This window comes from Panthera tigris, chromosome C1 (assembly GCF_018350195.1).
Source record: "Panthera tigris isolate Pti1 chromosome C1, P.tigris_Pti1_mat1.1, whole genome shotgun sequence".
NCBI lineage: Eukaryota > Metazoa > Chordata > Mammalia > Carnivora > Felidae > Panthera > Panthera tigris.
The window spans coordinates 81,510,577-81,529,920 of record NC_056667.1 but is presented as its reverse complement, the minus strand read 5'-3'; the positions used below and the strand labels follow the sequence as shown (position 1 = coordinate 81,529,920).

The window sequence follows — 19,344 nt, the reverse complement described above, 5'->3', positions numbered from 1 at the left end:
AATCTATTTATCCATTCATCTGTTGATGGACATGTGGATTGTTTATGGCTTTGCTTATTACAAACAAGCTATTATGAACATTCAACTGATTTTTTTAGTTTTTTGGGTTTTTTTAAATGAACATATGCCTTCATTTTTCATGCATAAATGCCTAAGAGATAAACAGCTGACAAACGTCATTTGGTAGTTTAACTTTTTAAGAATCTGCAAGATTATTTTGTCCAAGTAGTTCTTCAAGTTTACGTTCTCACCAACATGAGAGTTACAGTTCATCCACATCCTTTCCAACACTTAGTATGGTCAATCTCTTAAATATTAGCCATTATAATAGGTGCGTAATGTTATCTCACTTCAATTTGCATCTAATGATTAATGACATAGAGCATCGTTTTCATGTGCTTATTTGCCATATGTTTTTGCTGAACTATCAAGTATTTTTGCCAATTTATTACACTAGGTTGTTTGTTGCCTTATTAAGTTTTAGCATTTATACAGTCTGAATTTATATATATTCTGGATCAAAGTTCCATATGCTCTGTAAAGATATTCTGCTACTCTATGGTTTGTGTTTTCATTCTACTATCAGTATCTGCAAAAGAACTTAGAGTCTAAAAGCTGATGAAATCCCACTTGTTCTTTTATAGTACTTTTGGGGTCCTATCAAAGAAACGTCTGCCTAATCCAAGGTCACAAAATTTTTTTACTATGTTTCTTCTAGGTCCACTCAGAGTTAATTCTTCAATATGGTATGGGGTACACATCCAAGTGTGTTTTGGTGTTTTGTTTTTGGTTTTTGCATAGATACCTTAGTCAAAAACCAGTTGTCCATAATTATGTAGGTTTATTTCTGGATTCTATTCTGTTCTATTCATCTATTTATCTTTCTTTATGCCACTATGATACTGTTTTGATTACTCAGCTTTATTGTAACTTGAAAACAGGGAATCAGTCCTCCCAACCTTTTCTTTATTCACTTTTAACTGTACTTCCTTGTATGTTTTTTTAATTATTTCAGTATGCAACCTTAATAGAATCTACTTTAAGTTAGAGTTAATATTCTATCACTTCATGTAAATAATAAAAACCTTACAACTGTAAAATTCTATTTATCTTCACTTAGTGCTAACTGTTGTCATATAAACATCAACACACAGTCTCTGTGTGTTCACTCACTAGTATTTTCCTTTATAGCTTTAAAAATATCTATAATCCTTGTGTGTTAATTCCACTATCTAGGTCACTTTGGTGTCCGCTCCTGTTGAATGCTTCTCTATTAGATGGAATGTTTTCATGCTTCTTTCCATAATTTGTAATTTTTGATGGTATGGGGGATATTATGAATGATAGTTCACAAAAAAAGACTGAGTCATGTCTTCCTTAGGGGGTGTGGTTTTGTTTAGGCAAGCAATTAAATTACTGGTGATCCTTATTGTCTTGTCAGGCCAAACTATCTAGCTTCTTCACTCTTCCTTTTAAGGTTGGTGCTTAGTGTAATGGGTGATCCATTCTCTTAAGGACTGGGCTTTCAGTAGTCTAAATTGAATGCCTGAGGTTCTCTCCAAGATGTCTGCATTCTGACTTCCCAGAACTCCCAAGATCTCAGAGCACTACAGAACCTTGGGAATCACCACTTTAGCTCTCAACCCCAGAACAGGTCCGTTCTGACAAATCATGCAGAGTTCTCAACCTGTATACAGGCAGCCCAGCTATTATTCAAAATTCTGAATCAAGTGAATCACCATACTGAATTCTGACCCCTGCAAAATGCCCAAACCCCTGGAGAGCTTCCTTTTTCAGGACCCTTCACAAATCCCAGATGTCTGAGCAGCTTTGAATTCCAGTCTATCTTTCCAGCTCAGTGAGACCTCCATGCTCTGCTTAGATTCTCCTTTCCTGTGCTACAACAATAGGGTAACCCAAGGCAGAAAGCCAAAGCGATCATGGGACTCCCCTCATGGATTTCCCTTCTCTCAGGGATCTTTATCTGGTACTGTCTGCTCATCAATTCAAGACAATATATTTTATACAGTTTTGTAGTTACTATTTTTTTTTGGAGGGCACATGGAAGGAGAAGGAAAAGGTGCTATCAGTTATTCTGTCATAGCCCTACATACTAATTTTTAAAACATTTCAACTATTCATCACTATATGTATTGTTTTAAAAAAATCAAAGTGGCAAAGCAGCGTTAGACATTTGAACCTATTTGTTCAATTATTTGTACACAGTATTTTGACTATCAAAATCATGGCCTAGTGATTTTGTTTTGTAATCACGGAAAAGTCAATAATAATGATGTGTGGGCAAATTCATTATCACATCATTATGACTACGTTAAGTACTTCATTATAGTTTTTACTTAACTGAACTGCCAGGCATATGTATGTGTGTGCCAAGGCACACCTATACATAAGCAATGGCTACCTGAAATAAATCAAAATGCTTCTAGTTTTTTACAATCCTTTTACTACCCAAAACAATTAATTCCTCAAGCAAGTAATTCAGGAAAGGGTTCAGAAAAAAGGAACTTCGGTTTTAGGTAAACAGTGTAAAATGCAGGGGTATAGGCAGAATAATTAATTCATCGTCATTATCATCATCATTATCCCCATATCAAATTTTGATCCATAAAACAAGAGTCTAAAAATTAGTTTATATTTGTTTAGACAGACCTTACACACAACCAACTTTATTTCAGACATATATACAATTTAAGAAAAATACCCTATGAAGATAATATGGAGAAAACATTAAAAAACCCAATTCAAAGAATTAAAATATTGTTATAGCAAAGAAAAAAAGGTTGAAAGCACACAGAAATGAAAACTATCTAGCTCAATCTTTTGACTTTTATTTAGTTGGGCTTTAGAGCTTGTGGGATAGAGAATACTTCAAATATAGTAATTCCCTTTATCTGCTGTTTCACTGTCCATGATTTGTTACCAGTAGTCAACCATGATCCAGAAGCAGATGATCCTCCTTCTAAAATACTGTCAAAAGGCCAACAGTACCCTAACACTGTATCACAATGCCTATACATCATTCACCTTGCTTCATCTCATCACACAGCCATTTTATAATCTCACACCATCACAGGAAAACAAAGGGTGAGTATAATACAATATTTTGAGAGACAGAGGGAGAGAGTATGCACATTCACATAGCTTTTATTACAGTTTATTGTTATCACTGTCCTATTTTTAGTTTTCGTTAATCTCTTAATGTGCCTAATTTATAAATTAAGCTTTATAGATATGTATGTACAGGAAAAAACACTGTATATACAGGGTTTTGTACCATCTACAGTTTCAGGCATCCACTGCAAAACTTGGAAAACAAGCCCGGGGAGGTGGGGGGGAACTATTATAAAAAATTTTTCTGTAAGACACTCAAACACAAAAACTAAAAACAAAAGGATAAAAGGGGCAAGAATGAGGGGACTTTTAACATGAAAGGAAAAGTTTATATTTTTGTGATTAAAGAAAGGGCAAAAACACTACTTCTCCACAAAAGTGACCAATTTTAGGTATTTTACTTGACACATATATACTCTAATAAAACTTCCTCTGTAGTGTTTCAACAGAAACATTTCTTTTTTCCAACAGGAACATTTAAAACATTTACCATAAATTATAAAAGGCTATTCTGGTAAAGCAGACTAAATATTAGTTTTAATATTCTGACCCATAAAATGGCAAATAATTAAATTAAACACTGTTAAGAGAGTAACACTTACCTGTAACCACCATGCTGCTCATATTAGAGTTTGGACTACTGAGAACACTGCCTGAGAGTAGTTCGTCAGATCCTCTCTAGAAAAAACAGAAACACATTAACATAAGTTATCTTTAAACTTAAAAATATTAATCCATCACTTATCTGTATTTTCCAAGTATTCGCTGAAAAACAAATGTCAGGTGTTACATACACTATTGGCAGTATTTTAAAATATTTTAAAATTGTAACCACTAAAATAGAAAATTAACTTTCTTGTCAATCTCTCTCTTTTCCACAAAGCCAACAGGGCTTCCTTTCTTCCTTTCACCTAAGTATTGGCTCACTACCAATAATAAAAATGTTTCCAAGCTTTCTTTTTTTTCTTTTAATTTTTAAGAGCAGCTTTAGGTTTGCAAGAAAATTGAGAAGGCAGCCAACAGAGACTTCTATTTACTCCCTTCCCCCATACATACATAGCCTCCCTCATGATCAACAACTCCCACCACAGTGGTACAGTTTTTACAAAGGATCAACCTGCATGGACACATCATAATCACTGAAAGTCTGCAGTTTACCAGAGGGTATTGATGTTGTACATTCAGCAGGTTTGAACAAATGTGTTAGGATGTATTTCTATCATTATAATATCATATAGAGGATTTTCACTGACCTAAGAAATTCTCTGTGCTCTGCTTTATTCATCCTTCCCCAACCCCATCCCTGGTGATCACTTAAGTTTTTACGGTCTCTAGAGTTCTGCCTTTTCCAGGACATTGTATAGTTAGAATCATACAGTATGTAGACTTCTCAGAATGGCTTCTTTCATTTAGTAACATGGATTTAAGGTTCCCCCTTATCTTTTCTTGGCTTGATAGGTCATTTTCTTTTACTTCTGAAAATTATCCCAGTGTCTAGACATACCACAAAGACTTTTGGATGCTCCCAAGTTTTGACTATAAGGTTGCTATAAATATCTGTGTGCAGGGTTTTGTGTGTACATTAAGTTTTCAACTCCTCTGGGTAAATACCAAGATGCACAATTGCTGCATTGTGTGGTAAGAGTACATTTAGTTTTATAAAACTGCCAAACTGTTTTTCAAAGTGATTATACCATTTTGCATTCCCACCAACAACATACGAAAATTCCTGTTGCTTCACATCCTCGTCAGCATTAAAGACTGTCAGTGCTCCACATTTTGGCAATTCTGATAGGTGTGTATCTTGTTTCAGTTCACATTTCCTCAATGACATATTTTGTGGAATATCTTTTCATATGCTTCTTTGCCATCTGTACGTCGTCTTTGGTGAAGTGACTATTACGGTCTTCGGTCCATTTTCTAATTGTTTTCCCACTGTTAAGTTCTAAGAGTTCTTGATCTGTTTTGTCCTTTATCAGATGTATCTTTTGCAAATGCCTTCTCCAGTCTGGGGCTTAGCTTCTAATTCTCTTGATACTGTCTTTTAAAGAGAAGTTTTTAATTTTAATGTGGTCCAGCATATCAATTATATTTTCATGGACTGTGTCGTTGGTGTTATATCTAAAAAGGCATCATCATACCCAAGATCATATAGGTTTTCTCCTATATTATCTTCTAAGAATTTTACAGTTTTGCATTTTACATTTAGGTTTATGAGTTAATTTTTGAGTTAATTTTTCAGAAGAGTGTTAACTGCGTCTGGATTCATTCTTTTGCAAGTAGATGTCCAATTATTCCAGCAGCATTTGTTAAAAACGCCATATTTGCTCCACTGTCTTGCCTTTGCTCTGTCATCAAAGATAAGCTGACTATGTTTACAGGGGGCTCTATACTAGGATCTCTATTCTGCTCCACTGACCTATTTGTCTATTCTTTCACCAAAACCACACTGTCTCAATTACGGTAGCTTCACAGTAAGTGCTGAAATTGGGCAGGATCAGTCCTCCGATTCTGTTCTTCTTCAATATTGTGTTGACTATTCTGGGGTCTTCTGCCTCTCCACAGAAACTTTAGAATCCGTTTGTTGATATCCATAAAATAACTTGCTGTAATTGGGACTAGGATTGCACTAAATCTGTACGTCAAGCTGGAAAGAACCGGTATCGTGACAATACTGAGTCTTACTATCCACAAACATGGAATAGCTCTCCATTTATTTTGGTTTTTGGTTCATTAATCAGAGTTTTGCAGTTTTCCTCACATAGATCTTCTATATATTTTGTCAGATTTATACCTAGGTATTTCACTTTCTGCGGTTCTGTCAGTGATACTGTGTTTTTAATCTCAAATTGCACTTGTTCACCACTGATATATAGGAAAGCAGCTGATGTTTGTATATGAACCTTGAATCCTGCAACAGTGCAATTATTGCTTCTTAGTTCTAGATTTTTTTCAGTTCTTGCAGATTTTCTACATATACCATGTCATCTGTGAACGATTTTATCTCTTCTTTCTTGATCTGTGTACCTTTTCTCTTTTCTTGCCCTAACCACATTAGCAAAAGCTTCCAATAGGATGTTGAAAGGAAGTGATGAGATGGAATGTCCTTTCCTTGTACCTAATCTTAGAAAGTGTTGAGTTTCTCACCATTAAGTACGATGTTACCTGTAGGTTTTTTATTTTTTGTAGATATTTTTCATCAAGTTGAGGAAGTTCTCATCTATTTCTAGCCTTTGTCATAAGTGGACGTTAGATTTGTCAAATGTGATTTTTCTTTTTTCAGTCTACTGATGTAATAGATTAACCTAGTTTTCATTGTTTTTACAAGTATGCAATATTGCATTAAGAAAAGGGGCTCTGTAGTTTAGTTTCCACCTACCAGCTATGTAACTAGTAAATAACTATCTTAGGTTTTAACTTCCTCATTTGTAATATGGAGAAAGTATTTACATTAAAATCCTTGGGATTAAATGCTGTAACACACAAACAGTGGTTACCAGTGTGCCTAGCCCACCGCAGCAGTGTTCACTATAATATTCTGAAGTGTCAACCAAGCACAGGGTCCATATATAACTGTTGACTAATCAATGAATGCTGATTATTATTAACAGTTGCCCAAGTTCTCAGAAAACACAGACTCCCATACTTTTCAAAAGTATACTTGACCTGTTTTCATGTATATATATATTATTAGTTTACTTTTTAGATGTTTGCGGGAGTCATAATCCTTCCATACCAGTGGGGGTTCATAAGTAACTCTGGAGATAAGGGGTGAGGAATCTTAAGTCTTCTGAAGTATAAAAGCCTGTAATTCTGATGTGTGGTGTGCAGAACACTCTCCTTCCTACAACATATGTTCATTAATGAATTAATTTTTTTTTTAACATTCTATTTGTGGTCTTGTTTCTCCCTCAAATGATTTCACACATGCTGCTAAAATACAGTAGGTTTAACAGCCTTCATAACAGAGTCAGAATATAAAATTATTTGCAATTCTTGATATTTTTACCAAAATTACTGAAAATATGTTTATAAACATTATTTTTTTAAAAAGTTATGGGGTGCCTGGGTGGCTCAGTCGGTTGAGCGTCCGACTTGGGCCCAGGTCATGATCTCACGGGCTGTGAGTTCAGGCTCCGCGTTGGGCTCCATGCTGACAGCTCAGAGCCTGGAGCCTGCTTCAGATTCTGTGTCTCCCTCTCTCTGCCCCTCCCCCGCTCATGCTTGCTCACACTCTGTCAAAAATAAATATTAAAAAAAAATTTTTTTTTAAAGTTATGTTGGCCTTTCCACTGAATATAAAGCTTACCACTACTGTGCCCAAAATAAGTGATTCTATAGTACCAATAACATTAATGTTTCCACATTAACTTATAGGACAATTTTATTTGCTATATCTTGACACTGATGCTTAACTTGGAAAAGATATAAAATCAAATGACTCAACAGAATCGTGATTGATGGTTGTTCTACAATACTGGCTATGGAAACAAACTAAATTAGAACTTAAATTCGGAATAACAATCTCTACTAAAAATGCATATTTTTATAATTAATTCATCTAAGATGGATGTCAATTGATTTTAGATTCCGTTAAAAAAAGAAATGAAGTGTTAAGATACGCATTGACGTGCTTTTTAAAATCTGACCACAGAAACTTTTTCCTGTATAATGACCATTTCATGAGAAATTAGTATCCCACAAAAACAATCAGAAAAATGCTAACATGGAAAGATACAACTTATACGTCAAAGAAAACATAAGCGTAAACACATAGGATAAGTATAAAAGCACATTTAAATGACATTTTACAATCATTCCAGTATTTGAAATTTTTTAAATTTTATTATTAGATATTATGTTCATCATAATAGTACAATCCAAGTACCATTCGTCACTCCCAGGTGGAAGAGCTGCTGAAACTACCAGGAAGGCAAGCAATAACTGGAGGCTGAGGCTGACAAGAGTCCTGGGCTCTGCCAGGTTTCAGGACTAAGAACTGCCCAAAGACTTTCTTTTCTGGAGAAGAAGGAACCACGACAGAAAGTCATGGGGCAAGGATGCCAACATCAAGTTCCTGAGAAAAACTAGATTTTCAGAAAGGAAGGAACTCACTCACATGACTATTCCTGGTGTCCTTGACAAACCTCAGGTTGAGAATGATCAAAGGAAAAAAATGAAACAAGACAGCACAATTATACATCACCAAACCATGCAGACAAGAACAAAAGCTTAGGAAATAAGGAAGCCACAAGATGAAGCTGGCCTAGTGAATAACCTTTATGGTACAAACTGATACCATTTTAAGCCAGCAGGACTTTGGCTTATGAGAAATAAACTTGCCTATTTCTGCCACTATGTTCTGCATTTTATTACAGTAACTTAGCCTTCACCCTAACACATATTTACCCGTAATGTGAAGAAATGGCACTGCCATTTTTATTTAACTGGTTATCTCTATAAGGTCACAAAAATTGAAATTGGATCCCTATCTAATACAATACACAAAAAATAGTAATTTTCTGATGGGTTAGACAAATGTCAGAGGCATTAATTTAAAAATTTTGTAACGTATGAAGATACCTTTATGACCCTCAGGTCATGTAAGGACTTTTTAAGTTATAACACAAGAAAATGAACCGTGTGAGAAAATACTCCTACAGAGTAGCCACAAAATTTCTCTAAAACAAACTGTATCCCAACAACAGATGAAAACATAGAAACTATTACTAGAGATGGCTTTAAAGATTTCCAACAATCAACAGCAAAGATATCAATAAGAACAAGGCAAAGATTCAAATGGTGGAAAAAGAACACATAAATAATTTTAATTATGATGGCAATGGGAACTCATGGCCATATTAAAACTCTATACACTAAAATTAACAGTTTTTATTCATCAAAACACAGTATTAAGTGAAAAGGAAATCTACAAACTAGGAAATGATATGAGTAACATAAATAACAGGAATCAATAGCAATACATAAAAAACTATAAAGTTGGTTAAATTCAAATTTTTATTAGGCAAAGACATAAATAGATATTTCATAAAATTTCACAAAAGAAACACTAATGACCATAAATATGTCGGGGGAAAATAAAGATGTAACGCCTCATTAATAATTAGGGAAATATAAAGAAAGACCAAAGAAATTATTACATACCAAGATGGCAAAAACCAAGGAATTTAACACTTGACCAAGTGCTGATGAGAATCTGAAACAGTAAGAACTCTTGTATACTACTGTTAACATTAACTGGAGCAAAACACCGACAAATAATCTGTACTACCTTATGAAGTTTAACACACTGTACATCCTAGCAATACTTGTCCTTAGATATGTACCCTCAAAAACTTTTGCACACATGAACCAAGTAGTACAAATATGTTCAGAGCAGCATTATTCTTAAAGTCAAAAACAGTAAATGACCCAGAGGAATTCCAACAAGAAAAGAGATAGATCAGGGTATTTTAACAGATGAATACTACATTGCAAAGAGTATTACATAACTATATACAAAAGCATGGCTAATAATTAAAAACACTGTTAAGGTAAAACACAAGTGAGAGAAACAGAAAACAGGCATACCATTTTCACAAAACTAAAAATATAAAACAATACATTTTTGTCATTTACATGACAAAATATGAAAAAGATAAAATAATTCTGGGCAGTCACTACTCATAGCAGGGTAACACATAAGCATATACAACAGCACTGAAAACATTCCATATTAATTAATTCCAAATATTTAGAAACTTCAAGTCCAAAATGATAGAAAACATAAAGTTCTCCACAGTCCAAAATTTGTCCTTAAATTCAATACAATTCCTTTCCAAAAATGTATATATATCTACATTTTTAATATTCATACAAAACAATCACACCATACCTGCTGCTTAACACCATTCTCCTTTCATTTAATAAAACAGCTTAGAGATTTTTTAAAAAAAAGATCAACACTACTAATCTAGTTCATTTTATCAACAGCTTCGTAGCATTCTAGTATATTAGTATACTACGGTTTTTTAAATTCTCCAACTGATGTTTCAGTTATGTGCAATTCATCCTTGTATTTAAATACCTGTGAAAGTTTCAAAAGCAGATCATGATCTATGTAATGAGTAACTCAATAAATTCCATAAAGAAGAAATTGTGCAAACCATATTTGCTCAAACAGAATATTTTGAGGGGAAAAAAATTGAACAAAATTCAATTGTTTTACCTTTTTTTTTTCTTTTAATAGAGAGAGATACAGTGGGTAAGGGGCAGAAAGAGGCTCGATCTCCCGACCCTGAGATCATGACCTGAGCTGAAATCAAAGAGTCAAACACTTAACCAGCTGAGCTACCCAGGCAGCGCTCTGAAAATTCAATGTTTTAATCAGATGAAATTTTGAAATAATTCCTATATAACTTGGATCAAAATGAGAATATAAACTTCAAATGCAGACTATTACAAAATTTTAGAAAGACTAGTTACCCCATTTAAAAAACTGGGCAAAAGATTAATATGAAAAGCTGTTTAACCCTGATCATAGAACAAAACAAATTCAAATTAATACTACATTTAGGTGCCACCTCATCTATCAGACTGGCAAAACCCCAATCACTGAACAATATACTCTATTCAACAAGATATCGGGAATGGAGGCACTCATATATTTTCTATACAGCAGTACAAAAAAAAAAAAAAAAAAGACAAAAATTTCCCTGTACAGCCATGGAGTGATCTCCAGGATAAACTTATCATTAAAAAGGAAGTTGTAGCTGTTATAACCTGTATACACTGTCACTCTCTCTAGGGTGATGGGAAGGAGAATGTAGGAAGCAATTCACATTTGTTTACATTACACAAAAGAAGGATAAGCCAAAAATTGATGAAAATGACACCTATAATGGGATAGACAAAGCAAAGGAGAGTGGACAGGAAGTATTAACCAGACTTCTATAAATGTAGTTTATTTTACTTTTGATTTGGGAAAATTTAGCCAAAAATGTTAGGGGGGAAAAAAATCCCTAAAAATCAAAACCAAATGAAAACATGAAACCTATCAGCTTGGTAGTAGAACCACACACAGAATTCTTTCAATAAACTTTGATATTCTGTTTTTATACTATAAGGACAAAAATAACTGCAAAGAAACATTAAACTGTATTCAGTAATTATAATGTCAGTGTAATACTGATGTTCCTTTTTAACTAACTAGTGTATATATATGTACATATGTTACAATTTTAATGTTAGCAAGCAAAATTATTCAATTTATACAAGAGGTAGAAATATAAAATCAGAAAAGTAAAAACTGTAAAGTTAAATTGCAAATAACAAATGAGCTCACAATATTATGTCTCCAAATTATTTGCTAGCTCTGTTCACTAAAAGGGCTTTGAATGACCACCTAACAGCAATTAGCACCTTTGCACCCATGTTACTGTGGTCTCTTAAGGACCACTACTCACCCAAAGAAACCAGGATTTTTTTTAAAGAAATGGCTAAGATCTAGAACAAGAAATGATACTTCAAGCAAGTACGTATCATAGCTACTGGTGTTATAAGCTCTCAACAGCTCAAAATGAAAAATTAAAGACTTCTTAAAGAATGATTATTGCAATAAGACTGGGAAATAAATGTAGAAGCCTGTTTTCTTATAAAAAGGGAATTCCAGTATGACAAAATACTGACGTAAAAAGTTAACAGAAAAATCTAAAATAGGCGGGGGCAGGGGGAGAAGTGGATCACCATTTTTGCAATACCCAACGAAACTGCAATTATTAACTAATAAAATCAAGAAGGTATGAAAGGATAATGGGAGCACTCTATACTGGATACATCATGCTAACCAAACCTGAACCTCCTGATAAATGTTAACGTCACAAAAAGATAATGAGATATGTTCCTCCTGGTGTGATACAACAGGAAAAACACACAGTGCATCTACAAAATATTCCTGCTAAAAATTAAACCTGAATCTGATCAAGCCTCACCTCAGGAAACAGGACATGAGGAACATGTAAAACAATGACATGGAAGTATAATCACCAAAATCAACAAAGTGGAAAACCGTACAGAATAGATGACCCGGTTTCTCTAATAAGCAATAAAAGAAAAAGCAATAAAGGGAATGGAAGGTAAACTGATTCATAGTTATCTTTATAGAGACTTAAAAGACGTTAACCAAATCAGCATACTGACTTTCCTTGGAATCTGATTTGAAAGAGAAAAAAACACATTTTTTTTTTAATGTTTATTTATTCAGAGAGACAGCACAAGCAGGAAAGGGGCAGAGAGAGCGAGGGAGACACAGAATCTGAAGCAGGTTCTAGGTTCTGAGCTGTCTGCGCAGAGCCTGACACGGAGCTCAAACCCACAAACTGTGCAATCATGACCTGAGCCAAAGTCAGACACTTAACTGACTGAGCCACCCAGGCGCCAAGACATTTCTGAGGCAAATGGAAAATTCTTACTGCTAGAAATTAGATATTAAGAAATTATTTTAAATTTTATTAAGGTATAATAATGGTATCAATATCATCCTTAGGAGATTATTATGTTAGAGACACACAATAAAGTATTGAGTGAGGACATGAAATGATCTCTGAGATTTACTTTAATATTATCCAACAGGAAGGATTTGTGTATTATTGTACCATTACCATTCACACTCCTTTTTATGTATCTTGAAAGTTTAATAATGAAGTTTTAAAAAAATTTAAAAAGGGAAAAAAAATTGACACAAATAAATGGAAAGACATTCTGTGCTCCTGGTTTGGAAAAAAATCAGTATCATTAAAATGTTCATACTACCCAAAGCAATCTACAAATTCAATGCAATCCCTATCAAAATTCCAACAGCATTTTTCACAGAAATAGAACACACAATCCTACTAATTGTAAGGAACCACAAAGGACCCTGAAGAGTTAAAGCAATCTTGATAAAGAAGAACAAAGCTGAAGGCATCACACTCCCTAATTTCAAACTAGTAATCAAAACACGATGGTACTGGCATAAAAACTAGATACATAGATCAATAGAAAAGAAATGCAACCATACATACATATACATACACACACACACACACACACACACACACATATATGGTCAATTAATTTATGACAAAGGAGGCAAAAATATACAATGGGGAAACAGTCTCTTCAATAAATGGTGCTGGGAAAACTGAACAGCCACATATAAAAAGAATGAAACTAGACTACTATCTCAAACTATACACAAAAACTAACTCAAAATGAATTAAATACTTGAATATAAGATCTGAAAGCATAAAACTCAAAGAAAACATAGGTGCTAAGCTCCTTAACAAGGGTCTAGGCAATGATATTTTGGATTTGACACCAAAGGCAACCTGAGGACCTACAGAATGGGAGAAAATATTTTCAAGTCATATACAGTTGTCCCCTCTTACCTATAATTTCAGTTACTCATGGCCAACCATAGCCTGGAAGTAGATGATCCTTCTTCTGAGGTATTGTCAGAAGGTCAAGAGCATCCTAATCCTACATCACAATGCACCTATGTCATTCACCTCACTTCATCTCCTTGCATAGCCATTATTTCATCACAAGGGTGAGTACAGTACAATAAGACAGTCTGAGAAAAAAAATTTTTTAATATTTAGTTTAGAGACAGAGAGAGCACGCACGCAGAGAAGGGGCAAAGAGAGGAGACACAGAATCTGAAGCAGGTTCCAGGCTCTGAGCTGTCAACACAGAGCCTGACATAGGGCTTGAAATCATGAACCGTGAGATCATGACCTGAGCCAAAATCGTACGCTCAACAGACTGAGCGCCCCCTGAATCCATTTTTAAACAAGAAAGTCAATGAGTTCAGGATCTCAAGTGGACTAAAAGACAATAAAATAAATCTCATGTGAGGCAGAAAAATAAGGATAAAAGCACAGATTAATCAATTACAGAAACAAAAAAAAAAAATAAGAAAAGCTGATTCTTTTTACAGGCCAGTAAAATAAGGTCTCTGACAAGAGAAATAAACAGAATACAAATTATCAAAATTAGCAATAAAAAGGAATTTAAAAATGCTATAGAATTCTGAGATATCTGAAGCCCAGTAAAATATAATTGTCTAAGAAAGCAGTAAATAAACTAGTAACTTTGGAAGAAATTGAACCATTTATCAAAGACGTATCCCTCTTTCCTCACCCTTTATATATAAGCTGCATAAAATCTTTGTAATATATAGAGGAAATGATGGGAAGTATATACAGTGCTGATTAACTTCGGTAAAATCACTGGTGATTTAATTTACTTTCCTTTTTGGCTAATGCATTAAGCATAACCTCTATAATTGCAGAAAATATTATGGGGAAGAAAGAGGTAAATTTTTCAAATGTTAGTTTCCTACCTTTGAGCTCAAGCACTGCCATCTTATTTTATTGATAATGTAAATATAATATTACAATTATCCTATAAACTTCTTTAAATGTTTGAGAGACAGAGGGAGAGCATGCATGGGAGCAGGGGAGGGGCAGAAAGAGAATCCCAAGCACGCTGTGCAGTCAGTGCAGAGCCTGGCACAGGGCTCCATCTCACGAACCATGAGATCATGACCTGAGCCGAATCAAGAGTCAGATGCTCAACCGACTGAACCAGTCAAGCTCCCCAAACTTAGTGCAATTTAATCAAAACCAAAAAGTCTTCATGGAACTCAGCCGACTGATCTTAAAATACACATGGTAAAGAAAGTGCCAAGACAATTTTGAAGAACAAAGTTGTGAAATTCACTCTACAAGGTTCCAAGACTTACTGTGACGCTACACTAAATTAAGACACTGTGGTACTGGTACAGGATAGACAAACAATGAAACAGAACAGATAGCCCAGAAACAGTTCCATCCATCTATGGAAATCTGACAACTGACACTGCAGATCAGTGGGGAAAAAACATGAACTATTCAATTAAGTTGGTACTAAATGGGTTATTCATAAGGGGGGAAAAATCATTAAACTTTATCATAAAGTTAAATTCCAGGTAGACTGAGGCCCTAAATGTGAAAACCAAAACTTCAAAACTTTCATGATAAAAACCACTATATATAAGATCTTGAGTTAAAGAAAAATTTCTTACAACTAAAACATAAATGTGACATTAAAATTTCCAAATTCTATTCAATGAAAAAAAAAAAAAAAACACAAGCCACAGACAGGAGTTAATGTACGTAAGTTACATGGCTTTAGGACCCATAATGTATAAAACTCCTAGGAAACAATTTAAAAAAGGATAAAAACTACATTAAAAAGAAAATGGATAGACTATATCCATGAACAGGTATTTAACAAGAACGGCCTATAAATAAGAAAATGTATCCATTCTCAGGGAATTCAAACTAAAACAAGAGATCTATTCACATGTTCCTCAGTCTGACAATTAAAAATTCCAACAACGCCAGTTATCAGAGAAGACGTACAGAAACAAGAATTCTCATACACTGCTAGTAAAGTATAAATTAGCACAACCATTTAGGAATGCAACATGTCAATATCAACTTGCAAATAGACACACAATATAATCCAGCAATTCCACTTCCAGAGAAACCTGAATAGTGGCATTTATTAATGCATGCACAAGAATACTCACAGCAGTAATTTATAACAGGAAAAAATTAGAAACAACCTCAATATTTGTCAGTAGGGTAAGGTACATTCACATAATCATATACCATATGGCAATGAAAATGAATTAGAGCCACATGTAAACCTGGGTTAAAAAAAACAAAAACGGGGACCTGGGTGGCTCAGTTGGTTAAGCGTCTGACTTTGGCTCAGGTCATGACCTATCTCACAGTCAGAGTTCGAGCCCTGCATCAGGTTCTGTGCTGACAGCTCAGAGCCTGGAGCCTGCTTCAGATTCTGTTTCTCCCTCTCTCTCTGCCCCTCCCGTTTGTGCTCTCTCAAAAGTAAACAAACGTTAAAAAATTAAAAAATAATAACATTGAACAAAAAGAACAAGTTAGAGAATACAAGCAGCATGTGGCACATATACATAGTTTAAACATGTAAAACAAAACCATATATTGCTTATGACACAAAACATAAATAACACACACAGGGAAAGTACAGACATTCACAGGAATGGCAAACACCAAATTCAAGATAGTGGTTACCTGGGGTGGAAGTGGAGGGAAATACAGGATGCAATGAACTGAATGTTAATGACCACCAAAATTCATACATTCAAATTGTAATTCCCAATGTGATGGTATTTGAAAATGGAGACTTTGGGAGATAATTAGAGTTAAATTAAGTCCAACTCCATACCTTCAAAATTCTACATTTAAAGGCTGAAAGGAACCCTCCAATGAACCTTTCCTAACACCATTAAAATGAGTTCACTTTGTGACCTTTTTTACTTTTTTCCCCCCTGAATTCTTTTGGATTAGATGTCTTTAATTTTAGTCGCCCCAATTCTCCAATTATTTTAGAAGTTATATATTCTATCCCTATGTTTACTGTGTTGACCCTTACAATTTTAAAATATAAATTTATCTGATTCACTTTAGTCTTAAAATTTCCACCCTCCAGACTGGTACAGTCCAAAAGAAATGTAAGATGAGCATATAGGATGATCTTATAATGTAAGACGATCTTTTAAATGTTCTAATAACCATATTTTTAAAAGACAAAAAAAGAACACAATTTTATTGAACACAAAATAATATCAACATGTAATAAATATAAAATTACATTTTTTTTTTTATCATACTAAGTCTTGGAAGTTTATGTACATTTTACAACTGGAGATCAATTTAGACTAGCCATATGTCAAGTGCTCAATGACTACGTATGACGAGTGGCTATTATAATGGACACCATAGCTCAAAACAATATTAGAAGCATCAGAACTTAAACATCAGTTACTCAACTACTCTCTTACACGTTGTTATAATATTTTTAGTTCAACTTTTTAAACCCCAAATCAAACAATCACTGCTATCACTTTCTCATACTGTCAATAATTATATTTACCCACAGGCCTACCAACTTCTTGGTTAACCTTACTTTTCCTACCCCAAACCTCCTTTCTGGAGTCATCAGCTTTCTTCCTACAGCATAAACTCTAGAAATTCTTCAGTGAGTCTGTTGATAAATTTCCTCAATTGCCTTTTTTGGGGGAGGGTGAAGGGAAAAGGGGTTTCTGAAATGACTATTTTGTTCTTCTCTTTAAGTGATAATTTAGCGGACTACAAAATAACAGGTAGGTACTTATTTTCATTCAATACCTTGAAGATACTATTTCACCATCTTCTGGATCCCCATGTTGCTGAAGAAGCATATTGTATCTTTACAGTTGTTACTCCTTCTTGGGAAATCTGGTTTTTCTATGGCTGCTTTAAAGCTCTTCCGTGTGTCTAATGGCTTGCTCTTTCACTGTGACGTGGCTAGGTTTTCTTGTGCTTCCTAAATCTAAGAATTCATGAAGCTCATCAATTTTGGTAAATTAGGAGGTTTTTAAACTTTCATATTCCACTTCCCTGCAATCTTTAACTTTCACTTTCTGGTAGTCTAGATAATTTGTTAGAATTTCTCTTCCTTTCCTCTTTTAACCTCTGCTTTTTTGTTGCTCTGTGTTAAATTCTGAGTAATTTTTATGTTTTAATTTACTAATTCTCTCTGTAGGGTTATCTGCCCAGCTATTTTTAACCTGGACTCAAAGCTCTCTTAAAAACTTATGTACAGGGGCGCCTGGATGGCTCAGTCGGTTAAGCATCCGACTTCGGCTCAGGTCACGATCTCGCAGTCTGTGGGTTTGAGCCCCGCGTCAGGCTCTGTGCTGACAGCTCAGAGCCTGGAGCCTGTTTCAGATTCTGTGTCTCCCTCTTCCTCTGGCCCTCCCCTGTTCATGCTCTCTCTCTCTCTCTCTCTCAAAAATAAATAAATGTTAAAAAAAAAAACAAAAAAAACCTTATGTACACTTGAGGGGGTACCTGGCTGGCTCAGCTTGGAAAAGCATGCGATTCCTTTGATTTTGGGGTCTTGAGATTACTAAAGATTACTTGAGATTACAGAGATTACTAAAAAAAAATTAGTAAGCTATTGAAAAAACTTATGTACACCTGAAACTAATACTATGTATGTCAACTATACTTCAATAAAAAATTTAATTTGGGGGCACCAGTGTGGTTCAGTCAGTTAAGCATTTGACTTCAGCTCAGATAATGATCTTGTGGCTCATGAGTTTGAGCCCCGCATCAGAGACTCTGCTGTTAGCGGGGAGCTGGCTTCAGATCCTAGTCTCCCTCTCTCTCTGCCCCTCCCCTACCTGGCACATGTGTGCATACACTCTCTCTCAAAAATAAATAAACTTTTTAAAAATTTTAATTTTTAAAGAAAAAATTTTGTCTCTAATAGCCAGTTAAAAAAGTTCATATTTGGGAGTCCACTGTGGTGCTCCTCCCAAATCAGGTGTACAGAGTAAAGAGCTACAGTAACAACCATGATCCTCATTTGAGCACTTATGTGCCATTCTGTGCTAAATCTTACATGTTATTTCATTTAATCTCCAAAACAACTTTTGAGGTAAGTCCTATTAAGACCATTTAAAAATCTGTTAAACTAAAGCTCAGAGATTACCTTCAATGTTATAGAGAGGCCATACTCTAGCCTGCTAGCAAATTCTAAATCACATGCTCTTGACAAGACCTCCACTAAAAAATTCTTGTCTACCATCAATAACTACAATTTAAGTTGAACTTTAATACTGTCTTTCCATCATATAAATTTTAAGTGAACTTTAAGATACATTTCTTTTACATATCCTTTAAGAATACTGATAACAGATGTCTACTGAACTATGCTGAGCAGACAATGATGAACACAAAAAAGGTGAAAGAAGTTATTATAAGAAATATTATTGGGAATAACATTACAGACACACACAAAAATCAAATATATGTCTTCTAATGTAAAAACATACCACCACTTATAAAATATTACCAAAAACAAAAAGAATATGACAGTCTCTAGATCCAACACCAATTGACAGATACATGAACATTTTAAATTATAACATCAGAACACAATTAGTAGATGCAGACTCGGGGGCAATTCTGTGGAATCAACAAGTATTCTTCAAAAATAAAATGCAATGAGACGCCTGGGTGGCTTAGCTGGTTAAGCATCCGACTTCATCTTAGGTCATGAGCTTACTGCCTGTGATTTCCAGCCCCGCATCAG

The 19,344-nt window shown here is 34.5% G+C and overlaps 1 protein-coding gene across 5 annotated transcripts in view; it reads right to left on the bottom strand.

Annotated features, from left to right (window-relative positions):
* The window catches only part of PTBP2 (polypyrimidine tract binding protein 2), an 80,033-nt gene that overhangs the window by 48,580 nt on the left and 12,109 nt on the right, over window positions 1–19,344 (bottom strand). For 4 of the 5 annotated variants that reach the window (XM_042997961.1, XM_042997962.1, XM_042997963.1 and 1 more), the window contains exon 3: window positions 3,735–3,810. In XM_042997961.1, coding sequence (XP_042853895.1) covers window positions 3,735–3,810 — 76 coding nt within the window. Of the gene's footprint in view, window positions 1–3,734; window positions 3,811–13,559; window positions 13,755–19,344 lie in introns of those variants that run through there. The other variant, XM_007075751.3, reaches the window with a different exon arrangement.